At 34.5% G+C, this 20,016-nt stretch overlaps 1 protein-coding gene across 2 annotated transcripts in view; it reads left to right on the forward strand.

Moving 5' to 3' along the window:
- LOC145245864 (glycerol-3-phosphate acyltransferase 1, mitochondrial-like) overlaps nt 1–17,821 on the forward strand; it is a 130,392-nt gene extending 112,571 nt beyond the window's left edge. For both annotated transcript variants that reach the window (XM_080107571.1, XM_080107572.1), the window contains exons 16-23: nt 275–420; nt 2,370–2,488; nt 5,262–5,410; nt 7,980–8,063; nt 12,058–12,147; nt 12,673–12,799; nt 16,045–16,113; nt 17,239–17,821. In XM_080107571.1, the coding sequence (XP_079963697.1) occupies nt 275–420; nt 2,370–2,488; nt 5,262–5,410; nt 7,980–8,063; nt 12,058–12,147; nt 12,673–12,799; nt 16,045–16,113; nt 17,239–17,423 (969 nt within the window). In that variant the 3' untranslated portion in view covers nt 17,424–17,821. The remainder of the gene's footprint in view (nt 1–274; nt 421–2,369; nt 2,489–5,261; nt 5,411–7,979; nt 8,064–12,057; nt 12,148–12,672; nt 12,800–16,044; nt 16,114–17,238) is intronic.
- The last annotated feature ends 2,195 nt before the right edge of the window (nt 17,822–20,016 follow it).

Below are 20,016 nucleotides of genomic sequence, written 5' to 3' on the forward strand. Positions count from 1 at the left end.
TCTTTTCTTAATTCGCTTTTCTCCGATTTTTAGTTCCCGTTTTCTGTTGTAGTTGCTTTTAACCCTCTTTTGATCATGATAGACTGGAAAGCTCCTTTACCAAAGCATTGTCTAGGTCGAACAAGGTACATGTAGGGAGGAGGAGAAATGCATCGATGGACGGATTGATTAAGAATTTGTGGCTTGTGAAGAGAACCTTTTGAATTTTATTTGAAACGGATATTTTGTAAACATTTAAATTAATCAGTACTTGTTTTTTTTATTATCACTTTAGGGAGCTGACCTCAGCACATTATCAGTCACTTTCAAAGATTTGATTAATGAAGTCGGCATTCGAAATCGTGAACTTGGCTTCAGTGGCAAAACTGAAAATATCATTCCATATGCTGCAACTCTGCTGGGAGATAACTTTGTCAGAAGGTAAGTAAAAAAGAAAAAAAAATTGTTAATGAATGGCAGATTTCAATTGATGGATTAATACTTGTTGACGTCTAAATGTGCGAGTGTTAGGTTTTAGCTGAGGTTCATGTGGCAGACATGAGGTTTGAATTGAATTGTAGAAATAATTTTGACTTAGTTTATCATCACCATAGAAGGACTTGTCTCTTTCTGACGTATGCAGAAATAAATGTGATGAAAAAAAAAAACAAGTGCATGCTGGAACAAGAGTATTCACGTGCATCGACCGTATGTAACCATCATTCTTTTAAAGAGTCCCCAAGGGAAAAATCTCCAACAACAAAATACCATACACAAGACCTTCATGTATCCGGATAGGACACACATACATTACTCTCTCACACACTAAAAAATTAATCCCCCCCCCATGTATATCCTGTCACAAACTATATACAGTGAAACACTTTACTTGACTGCTATGACCTCACACAAATTCGTCAACATTACTACAAGACAACAAACTTAAAAGAACTCTTCAAAAAAGAAAACACAAAAACTATTCTAAATTTTTTAAAAAGAGCAAATCTTTACCATAAAATATAAATACCATCAAATAACAAACTATACCAAAATATTGTCCAAATATACCCAGCGGAAATCGACTCTAAAAGTATCAAATTTCAAACTTATATACAGCATTAAATGACCCAAAGAAGGTTGATATGCTGGTCAAGCAAGCAAACAAGCAAGACTACAAACCCCAAATTTAAAAAAAAAAAAACAACAAATAGCAAGGAGAATGGAATCATAAATGGAAGTATAATCAATAAAGTACAGTATATCAAACCAACCATTGGAAAATGGTGTACAAAAAATAAACTTAACAGAAAGAAAGAAATCATATTAAACCAATTACATATAGGCCATACTCGACTAACACACTTATACCTTCTGGAAGGTTGTGAACCCTCATTATGTCCAGTATGCCAGGAAAACCTGTCAAACACATTACTGGAGTGTCATGACTTCAATACAGACTGAAAAAAATATTTTCATGAACCAATCTCAAAAACCTTTTAACTAAAATAGAACAACTAAAAGAACAAACTTTCTGAAAGAGCTAAAACTATTCAACAAAATATAAAACTGCTAAAATACACTAAAATCTCCACAAAAATCTGCATGACCTTAAATGACCACAAAAAGTTTGATGGATTATTAAAAACAAACAAATAAACCATCTTTAAAAGATGAATTTGTCACTCATGCTTTTGATGTGTTTGTATTCCTCTTACTGGATAACACGTTTTTCACTGTTAGTAAAGATCTGCTGAAATGATTTTGATGATGATTTTGATTATCCACTTTTAAAAAGTGAAAGTCTAAGCATGACGATTATAATGTTAGACTGATCACCTGATGAAAGGAGAAGTGTTTTTATTAGAGAGATATTTTCTGAGGTGGAAAGATAGTAGCTAGCTGGAATTGAAACAATGCATGATAAAAATAAGCAACAACCAAATGGACATTTGTTTTTTTTTTTTTTCAGTTACACTGGATTATTTTAAGTTATAATAAAATGTTTTTTTTTTTTTTTTTTTTTTTTTTTTTTTTTAGTAAAAAAAATTTTCCTTTATAAAAACCTGTGATTTAAAAGTTAGAAAAGTGTAATTTTCTGTATCCTCAGTTGATTTAGAAATCCAAGAATTTGGTGTTGCTGAAAAAAAAGTCCTTTTGTTCATTGCCAGTTTTTGGGGTGCCTGAAATCTGTGGATGCAACTTGTCAAATTCCCACCCTATCGTATGTTTCTTGGTTTTCACTGTAACTCTTGTGAATACTAAAATTAATTGTAGACAATTCCAGCTGACATTTTTAATTATTTATTCTCAAAAAGAAAATTTTTTTAAACTTATTTTTTAATAAAATTAAACAAAAAAAAAAATGTTTTTCTTTTTTTTTTTTTTGTCAGAAGTCGCACACAAGAAGGGGAGTTGTTTTTCAAGCCAGTTGTAGATTTACCTGCTGTGTTTGGTTTAAGCTACTACAGTGCTCCAGTGACTTGCATTTTTGCAATGGAGAGCATCATAGGTAAACACCTTTTTCTTAATATTTATTTACAGCCTCTGCCTTTTATATTCACTTCCACAATAGTACCATTGACAACAGTAAGAACATGCTTCTTCAGATATAAGTAAAATAGCAGCTTGTATTTGATAAATCGTCTACAATAGACCGTTTTCACCATTTTCTTTTTTTTACTAGGGAAGGGGCATCCTATTGGATGCTAGACTTTCACTCACTATTTCAGAGACTCCGACTGATCTTTTTAATATTCAAACTGTCCTTTTTAAGCACAAATGTTTGTATCTCTCTCTTGCTCTTGATTTACCGGGTATATTTGCCAGATAGTTTTTTTCTCATGAATCCGGTTGCTCGGGAATGACAGATCTCCTGATATTTCAGTTTATTTTTATTATGTCATACATAGGACCTAAGTATTTTATCTTCTACTCCTCAGCTCTGTTTGATCCAGCAGATGTATCTTGTGAAACTCTGGAATCTCCACAGAATTTCAAACAACTATTTATTTAATCTACTTGTGACGCATGGTTTCGTTCCATCAGCCATAACCGGGTAGAAGACTGAAGTAATTTGCAATTGTATTTTTCCTCAAGGACCTATGGTGTAACGGATAAAGTAGTAGATAATATTCAATTCTAACTGACACTTTACTGCTGGTTGTTAAAGGTTTCATCCTTAGTGCACGTGATATTACAATACGAATTATGTTATGTAGTCATGAATGACGAAACGAGAGCAGGCAACCTACCTGTAGATTTATAGGCACATGCCTTTTAAATCTAACGTGTTACTCAAACCGTACACACACCTTCAACACGCACCGGTTACCTGCCCTTGTGGTAATCCTCATTTTGATCAACAGGTGGCGTTTTCTACTTTCGCCTCTCTTTCAGTCTCAATCTTTCTCTTTAGAAAAGCATCTGCCCCTATACGTGAAGACAGCTGTTGTTTTAAAGAGGATGTTCAGCACTTGTTTAGATTAGTGATCTTTTAAACTGATGTATTTCAGGTGAAAACATTCTTATGTACTTACGTATCGGGTTGAAATTAATGTAAATTGCAAAAATTATGAAAAACTAGCAGGACCTGTGGAAATTCCACAGGGGACTCCTTCATATGTAATATATTGATTGATATTGGCATTCTGTAGATGTTCAGCGTAAATGGAGATGCTGATGTTATTGTAGCTTTTTTGTTAAAACTGCAAAAGTATTTATCTAAGCTAGCATGAACACCCGGTAAAGCCCAGTCGTAAAGTATGCTTAAATATATTTTAATTCTTGCAGATTATAATATATTATATTATATTATAATATATACAATATATACATTATAATATATACAATATATTTTAGAGTTAACGTTCTATCGATTTTTATGCTATAAAGTTGCGATTTCAAAAATAAAAAAAATATATCCATATGACTTGGGTGCATTAGCTTGAATCAAAACCGAAATAAAACTTTTGAAAAATATATATATATATATATATATATATATATATATATATATATATATATATATATATATATATATATATAACTTGAGTTCCTTCAGCCATAATTGAAACTAAAACTTATGAAGAATTTTTGATAAAATTATATATGAAAAGAAATAGAAGAACATAACAATTAAATGACCCGGATGTAAGCGTGACACACAAAAAAAAACCCATGCTATCATTGATATATAGATGATCCAGTAGATATGCTTGAAGTATTTTTAATTAAATAAAAAACAAAAAAAAAGCCACAATTGCATTCCAACATTTTTTGTTTAAAAATTACAGATTATAATTTAGTCAAAATGATCGATTGCAGTTATCTCATCTTGAATCTTGTAACCTCTCCAAGATAAAACTCTCAATTGCTAAACTCAAATTTTATTTTTACTTGTAATTTTCTACTGGATCATAAGTTTTGGAATTTATTCTAATTTTGATATGACATGTAAGTACGTAATGTTTTCACCTGAAATGCATTGGTTTAAAAGATCACCCATCTACACAAGCACTGGATGTTTTTTTTTTTTCTGTTTACCTACATCTTTTTTTCCATTATTTTTATTGGTGCTTCTATATTTAAATAATGAAAAGATATTGCATTTTCAAGTAAAACAAATGGTATCTACGTAATCGTCATGTCGCTAATCATAACATTAAAAAATGATGGAAAATAATAGGGTAAAAAATTAATCATGAAAAAGACATTAGTAAAATCTAGTGATTTGATTCCAAAATTTTCTGGTTCGAATTAGTTAACAGGAGAGGTAATTAGGTTTTCAATTTCTTGGAAATCTAATATAAAAATTCAATTAGTTCTTTAAATTTTTCTTTTAAATTCAAACAGTTAAAAAAAGTTGGGTTTTTTTTTTTAAAGATATTCACAAATTATGTTTTTATGTTATGTTTATTTTTGTTTTTTGAATAAATTCTGTCTGCTACACATGATTTGAACAGTTACTTCCCTTTTGCTTATGTCACATGACCCAATATGTCCACCTCAGCATGTAACCTTATCAAAGTATTTTACCTTTATCGAAGCTATTTTTAACAAATTATTAATGTTCTATCGTATTGTTTTCCATCATTTTTGGATATGTTACTATTTGCAACATGACAATTACGTAGGTACCATTTGTTTTACTTGAAAATCAATATAGTTGTGTTTTTCGGTGTTTAAATATAGAAGCACCTTTTTATCAATACATTCTGTTGGATGTTTATCCTGTAAATATCTTTCACATGTATATATACATCTATGTGTACGTTCTCTTTCAGTCGGAGCCTGTTTTTACATTGGTCAGTTTAGCCTGAGTTGTATGAACAGTTCTATCCACAGAGCTGATACTTATATCAAACGAGAAGAACTTTTCCAAACAGCCATTGTGCTTTGTAAATTATTCAGATTTGAATATTTACTTTCTTTGGTAAGTTTTTTTTTTTTTTTTTTTTTTTTTTAAATCGTAGAATTATCTCTCCTTTCCCTTTTCCATTCAAATTACTTTTGATTTCTAGGTAATCAGCTTAATCTAAATTAATTTTCAGACTGATAGAAATTGACCCATTTTTCATTTTTTTTTAATGAGACTTTTCATATGCATTATACATTATGTGCAAGATTTTTTTTTTTTAGGTAACGTAAGGGTTACAATAAATATATTTATTTCTTTGGAAATATTCTTTATTCACTTATATTTCCTTTTTATATATACCAATCCTTATTTAAGAAGCTCAATGCAATTCTAGAGCATATAATGAATAAATGACAAAAGTCTATATTCCAAATTTCATTATGTTGACCATCTTACAATTTATTCCTTTAATTCAGTTGACACTTATATTTTGAAATGGCATAATGTAAGCAAATTATAAGGTATTTGCAGCTTCTCTTCCAATTTTCGAAATTTTTAATCCTGTTCAAAAGCATTTCATTTCCTTTTGGATTGATTGTTGCTATTTCATCTGATGAGTTAAGGGCAAAATGGATTCACTGATTGATGTAATAATTAAGTGAATGATTTTGTGCTATAAAAATACTGTCAAGAATTGTCAACTGAATCAAAGGAATAAATTGTAAGATGGTCAACATCATGAAATTTGGATATAGACTTTTGTCATCTATAAATATAAAAGCAAAAATGTGTGTGTATGTTCGCTTTTTATGTATGTCCGCAAAAGGCTCTTTTTGCCGAGCTTCTCGGTCGGCTCACTCCTTAAAACTTTATGTGCTGTCTAAATTATATCTACGAGTTACGAACAAGGGTCGCATGTGTATTTAATTTGCCTGACTTTCACTTGCTTTTCAGTATAAAAAAGCAAAACTGGATTCGAATCGGCAGTTCCCTGGCCCAGGGGCGGGTGATCTCGGGAAAGCAATGTAAACGTTTGGTCAATGTCGGCGTTTCACCGTCATATCAGACAACTGCTTTCATCTTGACACTCCCCTAATAAACGGAGGAGCTGGTTTTCCCCAAAGTTGGGTAAAAACAAACCGGATTTTGACCTCATTAAAAACTATCCCGCAGAAGATATTAACTGAGACTTCTATTTGACTTCATTAAGTGCGGGCACCTGTCAATTCTCTTCCTACTTAAATAAATTCAAACGTCTTTCAGTTACTCTTTCTTGCTGGCCGAGCGGTTAATGTGTCCTGTTTTTTTTTCAACTTTTCTTGGGTTCGATCCTACCTACTTACCCCCCCCCTTCGTATTTCTTTTTGATTTAAGAGCACACACATCTCGAAACACCCGGGCAACGCCGGGTACCCCCGGTAGTTCATTATATATAAATATATATATATATATATATATATATTATTCAACTATTAAAATAGCTGCCTTATGAGTAAACCAAAATGCAATCTGGTTGATTTAATTCCATAAATTTTCTTAAATTTTTTATTTCATAAAATATTTGATTAATGTTAATCAAAAACTAATAATTTAATGTGTAAGCAGTCACATAATTTCATTAATATAGGTATTTAGTAGTGTTGGAACAATTAATCAGAATTGGGAATCAGAAAAATTGCAACTTTGTGAGGTATCAGGATCAGAAAAATTTGTGCCTGCTTTCCAGTGCCAAAAAACAATTCCTCTATTTTTTTATTTTTTTTATTTTTTTTTTTTTTTTAAAACAAAATTTTCCACTGCTGGTAGTAATAATAAAATAATAAATATTTATTGATTTCAAAACTAAAATCTATAGATTACCCTTTCCCCACAAATGTGTATTTACGTTTGAGAAGATATATGTGAATCTGACATTTGTTTTTGTGGTAATGGTGGAGGTGGGGTAGCAGCTTTATAGTTAAATATTTATTGGAATTGTCCCATCGCTAGTATTTAGTACAAGTATGTATGTATGCCAGCAGCGTTCATCCTAGGCTGGTTGAATTGGCTTCCTTCAGAGGAGGAAGTGACAAGGGAATATTAAATTCTCATATGATACTCCATGGCATATACATCTCGGTCAGGGTAGATGATGACTTTAGGTTTTTGCATCGACGTGTCAACATCCTCTTACATATAGTGCCTGGTATTGCCAAATGGTTACCCATCTGATAGTGACCATGCTTAACGTTAGTTAACTTCAGTAATCTAACAAGAACCAGTTTCATGGGATTATACAGTATGTTTAGTACAAGTGACTTTTGTGCAGACTAAAGTAGTAAATGAAGAAACGTCTATTTTGTTCAGAATTATGATCATAAATTGCATAAGGACTTCTGTAACCACAAAACTATAACAGCTTGTGACATGTGCCTGTATCAAAGCCATCTAATCTGTGATAGATGTCCAGCTCGAGAGACTCCATTTGCTTTTTCTAATTATCTATGAAGCTGAAAAAATGACAAAATTAAACAAGAATTGAAATCCACTAAAGTAAAAAACTAAATTATTCATTGATTGTCAGTATTTCTTTCAAACTGGAATTGTATTTTCATAATAAATATTTTGAAAAAAGGTGATTTTATTTATTTTTTTGTTTTTCAAGAACTGCATGGAAATAGAAGATGCTATTGCGGATGCCTATGATGTTTTAGTCATGAAGGAAGTTTTACAAATTCCAACGTTAGAGGTGAGCATTGTTTGGCCCGCTTTTTTACATGATTTCATTTCAAAAATTTAAATGAGCCAATAATTAATTGCCTCTGTTATTTGAGCAGAAATCTGACTTTTTTCATTACTTCCATTTCAATTTTTACACTGCTATGTCTTTCACTAACATTTATTACCTTCCTATTTTTTTTTTTACTTCCATGTGGAATCTTTTCTCTATCACTTTCATCAATTTTCTCTCTCCCTTTCTCTCTCTCTCTCTCTCTCCATTTCTCTCTCTCTCTCTCTCTCTCCCTTTCTCTCTCTCTCTCTCTCCCTTTCTCTCTCTCTCTCTCTAACCCTTTCTCTCACTCTCTCTCTCTCTCTAACCCTTTCTCTCACTCTCTCTCTCTCTCTAACCCTTTCTCTCACTCTCTCTCTCTCTAACCCTTTCTCTCTCTCTCTCTCTCTAACCCTTTCTCTCACTCTCTCTCTCTCTCTAACCCTTTCTCTCACTCTCTCTCTCACTCTAACCCTTTCTTTCACTCTCTCTCTCTCTCTAACCCTTTCTCTCACTCTCTCTCTCTCTCTAACCCTTTCTCTCACTCTCTCTCTCTCTAACCCTTTCTCTCACTCTCTCTCTCTCTCTAACCCTTTATCTCACTCTCTCTCTCTCTCTCTCTAACCCTTTCTCTCACTCTCTCTCTCTCTCTAACCCTTTCTCTCACTCTCTCTCTCTCTAACCCTTTCTCTCACTCTCTCTCTCTCTAACCCTTTCTCTCACTCTCTCTCTCTCTAACCCTTTCTCTCACTCTCTCTCTCTCTAACCCTTTCTCTCACTCTCTCTCTCTAACCCTTTCTCTCACTCTCTCTCTCTAACCCTTTCTCTCACTCTCTCTCTCTAACCCTTTCTCTCACTCTCTCTCTCTAACCCTTTCTCTCACTCTCTCTCTCTAACCCTTTCTCTCACTCTCTCTCTCTAACCCTTTCTCTCACTCCACTCTCTCTCTCTCTAACCCTTTCTCTCACTCTCACTCTCTCTCTCTCTAACCCTTTCTCTCACTCTCTCTCTCTCTCTAACCCTTTCTCTCACTCTCTCTCTCTCTCTCTAACCCTTTCTCTCACTCTCTCTCTCTAACCCTTTCTCTCACTCTCTCTCTCTAACCCTTTCTCTCACTCTCTCTCTCTAACCCTTTCTCTCACTCTCTCTCTCTAACCCTTTCTCTCACTCTCTCTCTCTAACCCTTTCTCTCACTCTCTCTCTCTAACCCTTTCTCTCACTCTCTCTCTCTAACCCTTTCTCTCACTCTCTCTCTCTAACCCTTTCTCTCACTCTCTCTCTCTAACCCTTTCTCTCACTCTCTCTCTCTAACCCTTTCTCTCACTCTCTCTCTCTAACCCTTTCTCTCACTCTCTCTCTCTAACCCTTTCTCTCACTCTCTCTCTCTAACCCTTTCTCTCACTCTCTCTCTCTAACCCTTTCTCTCACTCTCTCTCTCTAACCCTTTCTCTCATTCACTCTCTCTAACCCTTTCTCTCACTCTCATTCACTCTCTCTAACCCTTTCTCTCACTCTCATTCACTCTCTCTAACCCTTTCTCTCACTCTCATTCACTCTCTCTAACCCTTTCTCTCACTCTCATTCACTCTCTCTAACCCTTTCTCTCACTCTCATTCACTCTCTCTAACCCTTTCTCTCACTCTCATTCACTCTCTCTAACCCTTTCTCTCACTCTCATTCACTCTCTCTAACCCTTTCTCTCACTCTCTCTCTCTCTCTCTCTAACCCTTTCTCTTACTCTCTCTCTCTCTCTCTAACCCTTTCTCTTACTCTCTCTCTCTCTAACCCTTTCTCTTACTCTCTCTCTCTCTCTAACCCTTTCTCTTACTCTCTCTCTCTCTCTAACCCTTTCTCTTACTCTCTCTCTCTCTCTAACCCTTTCTCTTACTCTCTCTCTCTCTATAACCCTTTCTCTTACTCTCTCTCTCTCTCTCTAACCCTTTCTCTTACTCTCTCTCTCTCTCTAACCCTTTCTCTTACTCTCTCTCTCTCTCTAACCCTTTCTCTTACTCTCTCTCTCTCTCTCTCTAACCCTTTCTCTCACTCTCTCTCTCTAACCCTTTCTCTCACTCTCTCTCTCTAACCCTTTCTCTCTCTCTCTCTAACCCTTTCTCTCTCTCTCTAACCCTTTCTCTCTCTCTCTAACCCTTTCTCTCACTCTCTCTCTCTCTAACCCTTTCTCTCTCTCTAACCCTTTCTCTCTCTCTAACCCTTTCTCTCACTCTCTAACCCTTTCTCTCACTCTCTCTCTCTCTAACCCTTCTCTCTCACTCTCTCTCTCTCTCTAACCCTTTCTCTCACTCTCTCTCTCTCTCTAACCCTTTCTCTCACTCTCTCTCTCTCTCTAACCCTTTCTCTCACTCTCTCTCTCTCTCTAACCCTTTCTCTCACTCTCTCTCTCTCTCTAACCCTTTCTCTCACTCTCTCTCTCTCTCTAACCCTTTCTCTCACTCTCTCTCTCTCTCTAACCCTTTCTCTCACTCTCTCTCTCTCTAACCCTTTCTCTCACTCTCTCTCTCTCTCTAGCCCTTTCTCTCACTCTCTCTCTCTCTCTAACCCTTTCTCTCACTCTCTCTCTCTCTAACCCTTTCTCTCACTCTCTCTCTCTCTCTCTACCCTTTCTCTCACTCTCTCTCTCTCTCTCTAACCCTTTCTCTCTCTCTCTCTCTCTCTAACCCTCTCTCTAACCCTTTCTCTCACTCTCTCTCTCTCTTCTCTCTCTCTCTCTAACCCTCTCTCTCTCTCTAACCCTTTCTCTCTCTCTCTAACCCTTTCTCTCTCTCTCTAACCCTTTCTCTCTCTCTCTAACCCTTTCTCTCTCTCTAACCCTTTCTCTCTCTCTAACCCTTTCTCCTCTCTCTCTAACCCTTTCTCTCTCTCTAACCCTTTTCTCTCTCTCTCTAACCCTTTCTCTCTCTCTAACCCTTTCTCTCTCTCTAACCCTTTCTCTTCTCTCTAACCCTTTCTCTCTCTCTAAACCTTTCTCTCTCTCTCTAACCTTTCTCTCTCTCTCTAACCTTTCTCTCTCTCTCTAACCTTTCTCTCTCTCTCTAACCTTTCTCTCTCTCTCTAACCTTTCTCTCTCTCTCTAACCTTTCTCTCTCTCTCTAACCTTTCTCTCTCTCTCTAACCTTTCTCTCTCTCTCTAACCTTTCTCTCTCTCTCTAACCTTTCTCTCTCTCTCTAACCTTTCTCTCTCTCTCTCTCTCTAACCTTTCTCTCTCTCTCTCTCTCTAACCTTTCTCTCTCTCTCTCTCTCTAACCTTTCTCTCTCTCTCTCTCTAACCTTTCTCTCTCTCTCTCTCTAACCTTTCTCTCTCTCTCTCTCTAACCTTTCTCTCTCTCTCTCTCTAACCTTTCTCTCTCTCTCTCTCTAACCTTTCTCTCTCTCTCTCTCTAACCTTTCTCTCTCTCTCTCTCTAACCTTTCTCTCTCTCTCTCTCTAACCTTTCTCTCTCTCTCTCTCTAACCTTTCTCTCTCTCTCTCTCTAACCTTTCTCTCTCTCTCTCTAACCTTTCTCTCTCTCTCTCTAACCTTTCTCTCTCTCTCTCTCTCTAACCTTTCTCTCTCTCTCTCTCTCTAACCTTTCTCTCTCTCTCTCTCTCTCTCTAACCTTTCTCTCTCTCTCTCTCTAGCCTTTCTCTCTCTCTCTCTCTCTAACCTTTCTCTCTCTCTCTCTCTCTCTAACCTTTCTCTCTCTCTCTCTCTCTAACCTTTCTCTCTCTCTCTCTCTAACCTTTCTCTCTCTCTCTCTCTCTCTCTCTCTCTAACCTTTCTCTCTCTTTCTCTCTCTAACCCTTTCTCTCTCTCTCTAACCCTTTCTCTCTCTCTCTCTCTAACCCTTTCTCTGTCTCTCTCTAACCCTTTCTCTGTCTCTCTCTCACCCTCTCTCTGTCTCTCGCTCTTTGTATTTGTGTCTATCTGTGTCTTTATCTCAATCATAACATTTACATATCTTCCTGTTGTTAATAGGTATCCAATCGGATGAATCCTCGAAAAGTGGTTGATATTTATTCTCTTGGTGATGAAGAAGACTTTGCTTATGCAAATGAAAGATTAATGGTAAGTTTGACTTTCTTGTTAGCATGATATTTATTATGCACTTCATATTCAAATAAAACACACACAATAAGAATATCCATTCACACTATAAGAATATCCATTCCAGGATGAGTGAAAATGACATTCACACTATAAGAATATCCATTCCAGGATGAGTGAAATGAATTTCCTATAGGAGTTAGGTTGGAAGGATACAGTTCATCTCTATGTATTTGCTGTAAAAAGTAAATGAAATCCCAGAGCAAAGTAAAGGGTCAGTGTTTTTTAATTGCTTTCATTACTCTGGCTATGAAGAGAAGGAGGGGGGATATACATAACCCAAAAGACACAGAGGTTTATGACTCCTGTCATGCAAGAATTAGGAAAGGGAGATTACCATGTTCCAGCCTCATGTTATGAAATAAATTATTGAACCAACCATCTGAGAATGCCACAATTGGGGTCTTGAGAGCATTCCAATTTGTCATAGGTACATGGTTTTGAATTTTAGTTAATTTTTTTTTCTTTCCACTTTTTATATTCCAGATCAACACTTCGAATGACAACTGCATTGAGAAGCTGAATTTCTATCAGAAAATAATGCTTCCTCTTTGTGAGGCTTACCTTGTTACTGCCAACCACATCAAGATTTTATTTGAACACAATGTTCCAGGTAAGATAATTTATTTCTGAATTAATACATGCAGAAATTGAAGTGGAAACAGTTTATCAAAAAATTTATCACAAAAGTATCAGTGACAAATAATTTTTCATTAGCTGAAACTTTTGTTTTCCTCTTTCTTTCCTCTTAAGCAGGTTTTTTTTTTACATGTCGACAAGGCAGTTTTTTTTTTTTTTTTTTTACCACATGGCAGCAGGGCAGGAACTTTTAAACAAGATCTCATCTCCATCGTCTTTCGGAATGCTTCACTACCGAATCTACACGACTTCTCCAGTTCTCTCGATATCATATGACAGTTTGTAGGTCCCAAATACTTTCCAATCCTGTGTCCTGTAGCAGGTTGTCAATGTAGGTCATTCTTCTACCATGGTTTGGGTGGCCATCTGTTATCCAGAGAACTAGCTTGCTGGCTTCCTCTTCACTATGTCTCCCAACTAAAGGGAAGTAATGCTGATGTTTTTTTTTTAGGGGGGGGGTCCACAGAGTTAAATCCCTTCTCTGCTGTACTTCCAGTGATACTGGTGGTAGGTCACCATAAAGCTATTGTTTTGCTGCGTAGTTCCTCCATGATGTATTGAGGGGCCATCCTGAGCATCCGTGTGTAACAGCCATCCAGTCTCTTCTTCAGCGCATTTGTAAGAGTCCATGCTTCAGCACCATAGAGAAGGACTGTTTCTACTGTGGTAACAACTAGTCTTACTTTCAGCTTTTCTGAGAGTGGATGACCATATCTTCCTCAGCTTATGACATGCACTCTATGCCAGTGTTTTTCTCACTTCAAAATCTTTTTTAGTGCTCTCTGACTATGCTGACCAAACAAACAAGATGCAGAACTTGCTTATCTTCCAAACTTGTGGAAGATTTTCGGGCAGCCGTAAACTGTGAAGCGAATTACATGCATAACAGCTGGTTACAGCTGGAGACTAAAACAACAAAACTGTTGACCTTGAGAGGGGAAAAGCAAGAATGCTACCATATTGTTGCTGGTTTGGAAAAAAAAAATGCCATTTCTTTCCTTTGTCCCTTTGCGAAACCCGACATAAAGAGTATAGAAAATTTAGAAACATTAGAAAGATTGTACTATTTTACAAAGAATCTGGATTGGTAATTTAGAATAGAATTGGTAATTGTGTTGGTATCAGGGAAAAAGAATCTTGGAATTGTCCCATCACTAATAGCTTCATAAAGCTTGAGAAAATCTGAAGTATCTGTATATGTATAAAAGGAATGTATGTATGTATGCTTTTCCTCGATGTCCACAAAAGGCTTCTTTCAGAGAAGCGCTTGCTCGGTTCACAACTTAAAACTTTTTATAGCATCTATAAATTGTAATATCTCAGAGTTATCCACGGAGCTCGCCTGTCTATTTAATTTTATTGACTTTCAAACGTTAATTATTCGACATTTCCCGCATCGGCACGCATTACATTCGGTTTTCGGTATAAAAAAAAGCGAAACTCTACTCTAATCACAGGCCGATAGCCAGTTGTCTCAAGATAGCTAAGTAACATTTGTTCAAGGTCAACTTCGTCATATCAGACTGTAGCTTTCATTTCGCTCCTCCTAATAAACAGGGAGCGGGTTTTTAAAAACAAACAAACCGATTTATTCACCTCATTCAAAACTGTCCCGCACAAAATGCTTACTGCTGAATACCTATCGCCGTCACGTTAATCAAAAACGTGCACCTGTTTTTGTTTTTTTTTAACACTTTACTATTTTCCAACTGTGCATCGTGAAGGCTTCGTTTTTTCACGGGCACCTGTTTTTGTTTTTTTTTTCACATTTTTGGGTTTTTTTCACATACCCCGAAAAACACCCGGGCAACGCCGGGTACCCCTAGCTAGTTTAAATATGAATGTAATATGGAGAAAAGTAGCCACCAACTAAAGGGAAGTAATGCTGATGTTTTTTTGGGGGGAGGGGGTCCACGGAGTTAAATCCCTTATGCTGTCTTATTCCTTCAGTTGTGTGTGCATATGTGCGTCTATAAAGAGGAATGGACGGGAGAGGAAGATGGAGAGAGAAAATGAAAGAGATAAATATTTTAATAGAATCACACTTTTTGCCACAAGCCATGCCAGATAATCCTACTAGACATGAATAAGAGGTTGCCATTTAAATGTCACATTCATTACGACAAATCCCAACTTTACAAATATACACAATTGTCATTTATGTCATGAATCCTGTCCTGCTACCCTGCCTGACAGACAATTTGACTCGTATATTTCACATCTTGGCTAGAATCAAAGTGCATACGAAAAGGAGTTGAGGATGAGCATGTTTTCCCTTCCTGAGCATGCTGCACACAGTTCCTGGGCCTTTGAGTAAGTTTAGCATCTTAGCTAGTGGAGTGAATGAGTCCCAGAATAGATCCCCCAAAATGCGCACTCTTCTTTTTGCCTTCAGCCTTTCTCAAATGAGGTATAGTCAGCTAATGTACTTCCTAACTTCTGGCATAGCGCTATCGGAAGCAGTGACAAGGAAAATCGGTTCCTTCACCCTTTTTTTTTTTTTTTTTCCTCACACTTATATCTCTCCTGTGCATGTACTCATTTTTTTTTAAATTTATTTATTACATTTTTTTCGATTTTTCTTTTTTTTATTTAATAATTATTGAAAAGTTTTTTTGGTCTTATTTTAATTAAGAATTATTGAAATTAGTTTCGTGTTTTTTGGGTTTTTTTTTTAAATACTTATTAAAAACACTTGAAAATCTTTTTGAAGTAATCAACTATTTAATAAAAACTAATTGTTATTTTTATCTGTATAATTTTGTTCATTTTTATTGTATATTTTTTGGTTATGTCGTTTTCTTATATTTTATTTCAATAAATTGCTTCACAATAGAAATACTGAAGAACAATAAAAGTGAAGGCACTGATTTGCATTGTCACTGCTTTTCGTAGCGCTACACCGGAAGCTAGGAAGTATGTTAGCTGACTGTAACTTCAAATGGTACTTATCTTGGAAGGACACCATCTCCTTCCCAAATCAAATCTCTATTTTTTTCTCTCACTGAGATCCCACTTCTATCTAGAGATTGACTTGTTTTCAGTTCTGATCAAGCTGGAAAACAAAATATTGGGGGGGGGGGTTTGACGGTATAGGTTTTAAACCCCCACTACTACCAAAAACAAAATACCTTGTTGACTTCTAACCACAGCATACATGATCACAGGTATATCAATGTATCTGTCTAAATTGTTGAAATGTTTTCTTTATATTTTCAGAGGATGAATTCATTTCCACATTACATGAAACAGCTAAAGATCGTGTATTCAAGAAACTTGCCAAATGTAGTAAGTATTATTCATTAAAAATTGTTAATTTATTAAAAAAAAAATTAAAAAAAAAAAAAAATAGCTTTTTCAGCTTTTTTTAATAACCTTACTAACTGAAGTATTTCGCTATGCTAGTATTTTTCATATCTATCTTCTACATAACTCAAATAGGAAAAAAAAGTTTTACATTATTTTCCATGTTATTATATGCATGTTGTGGATCTTTCCTTTGAAAGTTCGAATTCCTCATCACCAAGTTGTTGAAAGTTTAAATTCCTAGTCACAAAGTTTTTGTGGCCCTGGAAGAGACTAAGGAAGACACAGATAAAGAGAGGAGTTAGAAACAGTAAAATATATTGAAACAAAAAACAGCATATACAAGAGCACTCTTCATAGTAAGTACTGCCAAGATGGCTGGCTAAGGAGGTACACAGACTATGCAGAGAGTGATATCATACGCTTTGCCCAGGCGTAAAATATGCTTAAATATGATATTTTAATTTGTCGAGATTTTGTATATATTATTATAGTCGTAATTTCAAAAGTACAAAAAAAATGTATTTAGACGACACTAGCTAGTATCAAAACTGAAGCAGTCAAAGCTGGTGACGTTACAGCTGTACCAACGTGACACGCGTATGAATTGATTAAAAATAAACTAAGAAGAATGTACAAAATGTTTAACGATTTTTTTTTTTTTTTTTTTCAAATTTGACCCTTTTTTTGACCTCTTAAAAACAATTTTAATCGGCTAAAGACCCATAAAAGGACAGCTCATAAAAAAATCCAATCATTTGAGGCTCCTAGCGCCACTCTGCAACTTTTAATTTCAGAGGAGATATAGTTTAAAAATATGGAGACACAGAAAGACACATATAGCCGTTTATATATTAGATAAAAAAAAATGCTTAAATGTTCTTAGCAACAGATTTCAAATGAAAGAAGAAATATTAAATCATGTTCCATATTAAGCAATCCCATTAATTTGAAGGTCTCAATTCTCACTGTTCGTTTTTGTCAAGTAGTTAAACTTAAGGATTTTCTATAGTACATTTTTTAATCGTAAGACATTTTTTTTCTTTCTTTGCAGCAAGCATGATTTCATAACTTATTCTTACTAATTTGTTTCTTTTAATATTTCAGGTGAATCTGCAGCGTTAGATACATTGAAAAATGCGATGAAGGCTTTTCACGACCTCCAACTAATCACCTCATTCCACCCTGATGGAGACAAGGAGCAGATAAAATTAATCTGCCTAAATAATGAGAATAATGTTAAACAGAGACTTTTTGATATCATTGATCTTTTAGAAAATATGAGAGCTTGATGAAGTCTACAGAGATTTATTTGGCTGGCATTACACCTGAATTTGCAATAGTACATTATATACATATATATAATGTATATTTCGATGTTAACAGGTCTCATCAAGATCCCCCAACGACACGTGTTAATGTCAAAACTTAGATCGATCTGAGTTTCTTCCTAATGTTTATATAATTTTATTTATAAAAGCTCTACTCGGATATTGAGCACTTTTGAAAAAGAATATTTGTTTTTAGTTCATAGTATCAATATACTTGAACTTTATATATATATATATAATGTCTGTGTAGAATTGACCTATGAAAAAAATGTAAAAAAGTAAATGGATGGATTGATCCATGTTGAGATGAAAATGGTGGCTACGAAGTCCTTTCTATTGATAAAAAAAAAAAAAAGAAATACAGAAATCTGTGACTGTATTTTGCTGATTATTTCTGTCCAGCCCATAGAAACACATGTACATACATTTTATCGGATTAAAAAATGTTTTTACGGTCCCATCATCTAGTTTAGTTGAGAATAAAATTAGCACAAATGTAAGTTCTTTTCTGTTCAGGTTTTTATTTTACTGAATGCAGGGGGGTTCTTGAATGGAAAGGAACTTACATTGGTGCTTGTGTCCTTCTTGAATGAGGAAAATTATGGGCTTGGCAAAATATTTCCATCTTTGGTAAAATAATAAAGTAAGCTTCTACCTGCATTAGTCTTGTCCAACCAAGGGTAAGACAAGACTAGTCAACAGAGCAGTGAGTCACAGATTTTTACATTTTATTGTTTTTAATTTTTTTTGTAGGCAGATACTATACACACACACACACACACATATACACAATTGTGTTATCAAAGAATAAATCGTTAACAAAGCAAAATTTATCAAGAAAAAGCTCAACCCTATTAAGAGAGTAAAAAATATATTAAATGAAAGATTAGGAATAAAAGTTATATACAACTTTATTATATCATCAGACTAATCAGAAAAAGTAAAGGGGAAACTGAAGAAAAAACTTGTTTTTTCTTCAGTTTAAAAAACTTGTTTTTTCTTAATTTTTCCTTTACTTTTCCTGATTAATCTGATATAATAAAGTTGTATATAGCTTTCATTCTTAATCTTTATTTATATATATATATATATATATATATATATATATATTGATTGATTATTCAAAAACCAAAATTATTTATTCATCAAGGAGTCCTCTTTATTTCAAGACTTCCTCAGAAATAAAGACAAAACATTGACTATATAAATAATTTTGTTCATTTTTTCATCACATTGGAATATTTTTTCTATAATTTTCATCATTTATATATTTTATATATATATATATATATATATATATATATATGATGAAAATTATGGAAAAAAAATATATTATATATAAAATATTATATATATCTCCATATTTCAGCATCTGATCTAATATAGCCTGACCCACATGAATTCTATTTATTTATCTTGTATACTCCTGTAAAGAACAACTTCTGAAGACAAATTTTCCACCTCAAAAACAAGAGGTCTTCCATTACAAAAGATGTTTTTAACACGTTTATGCTGATCAGGTTTAAAGTGTGAACATTGCACTTGCCTCAAACCAACATGTCTTCCCATGCCCTAGACTTTAACGACCTTTTTAAGATTGTTTACTATTCAAAACACATGTGCACGTATGTAAAGCTATTATCAATAGTAAAGTAGTAAATAGCCTTTGTTTATATGCAGAAACATTTTCGGTGAGATAAATATGAAAATTAGACAGTTGCATATGCAATGGCTCTTTAAAATATTAGTCATTGTGAGATGTTATATTCCAAAGACTTAAAGTACTTAATTCATTAGGTAATAATTGGAGACGAAATGTCAACTTGCATGCTAACAATGTCTAAAATATTTCTTTGTCTTACATCATCATCTCTGTTACATTGGGTGTGTGTGTGGGGGGGGGGGGCATGGTGCATGACTTGCACCATTTTGTTTTCTTTTTAGGCCATTGGATACTAAAAGGAATGCAGGTTTGTAGGCTAGCATAGCTGAAAGTTGCGTATCATTTACTATACGCAATATACAATTAAAAAAAAAAAAAAAAAAATACCATTTTAAATCAAGATTGTCTACTCTGTTTGACTTCTGGTTTCTGCTCCGAGGTGAGAGAAAGATAACTAGCAAGATATGGTCCTTCTGATTAATGATTATCTTCCTCTTAGATAATACTTGTCTGGGTGTTTGGAGGTGTATGTTGAGCAAAAAAAAAAAAGTGGTTGCAGTTGACGTCTTACCTCTACTCCATGACGCGGCCAGAAGTTTGGAATGATACCGATCTCGTGAAAACCCATCACCTCTGTTGAAAGTTTAAGGCAGACATGCATACATTTAAATACACAGGTGAGATTTATACTATAGATAAAGGTTCCCACCTCCTTTCCCCATGTTAAGAATGGTTTCCTAATTTGCTTGACAATGTCTAATGGATTGCAAAAACTGGAAGTCAAAAAGAATATATGATCTTGAGTATAACTAAAAATGCTTTTTTGACTAAAAATTTAGAGTTGTTCATTACACAGATATATAAAGTAAATATTTTGTTTGAGAGGGAGAT

The sequence above is a fragment of the Euprymna scolopes genome, chromosome 23, assembly GCF_053919585.1.
Source record: "Euprymna scolopes isolate OS-2025 chromosome 23, ASM5391958v1, whole genome shotgun sequence".
Taxonomy (NCBI): Eukaryota; Metazoa; Mollusca; class Cephalopoda; order Sepiida; family Sepiolidae; genus Euprymna; species Euprymna scolopes.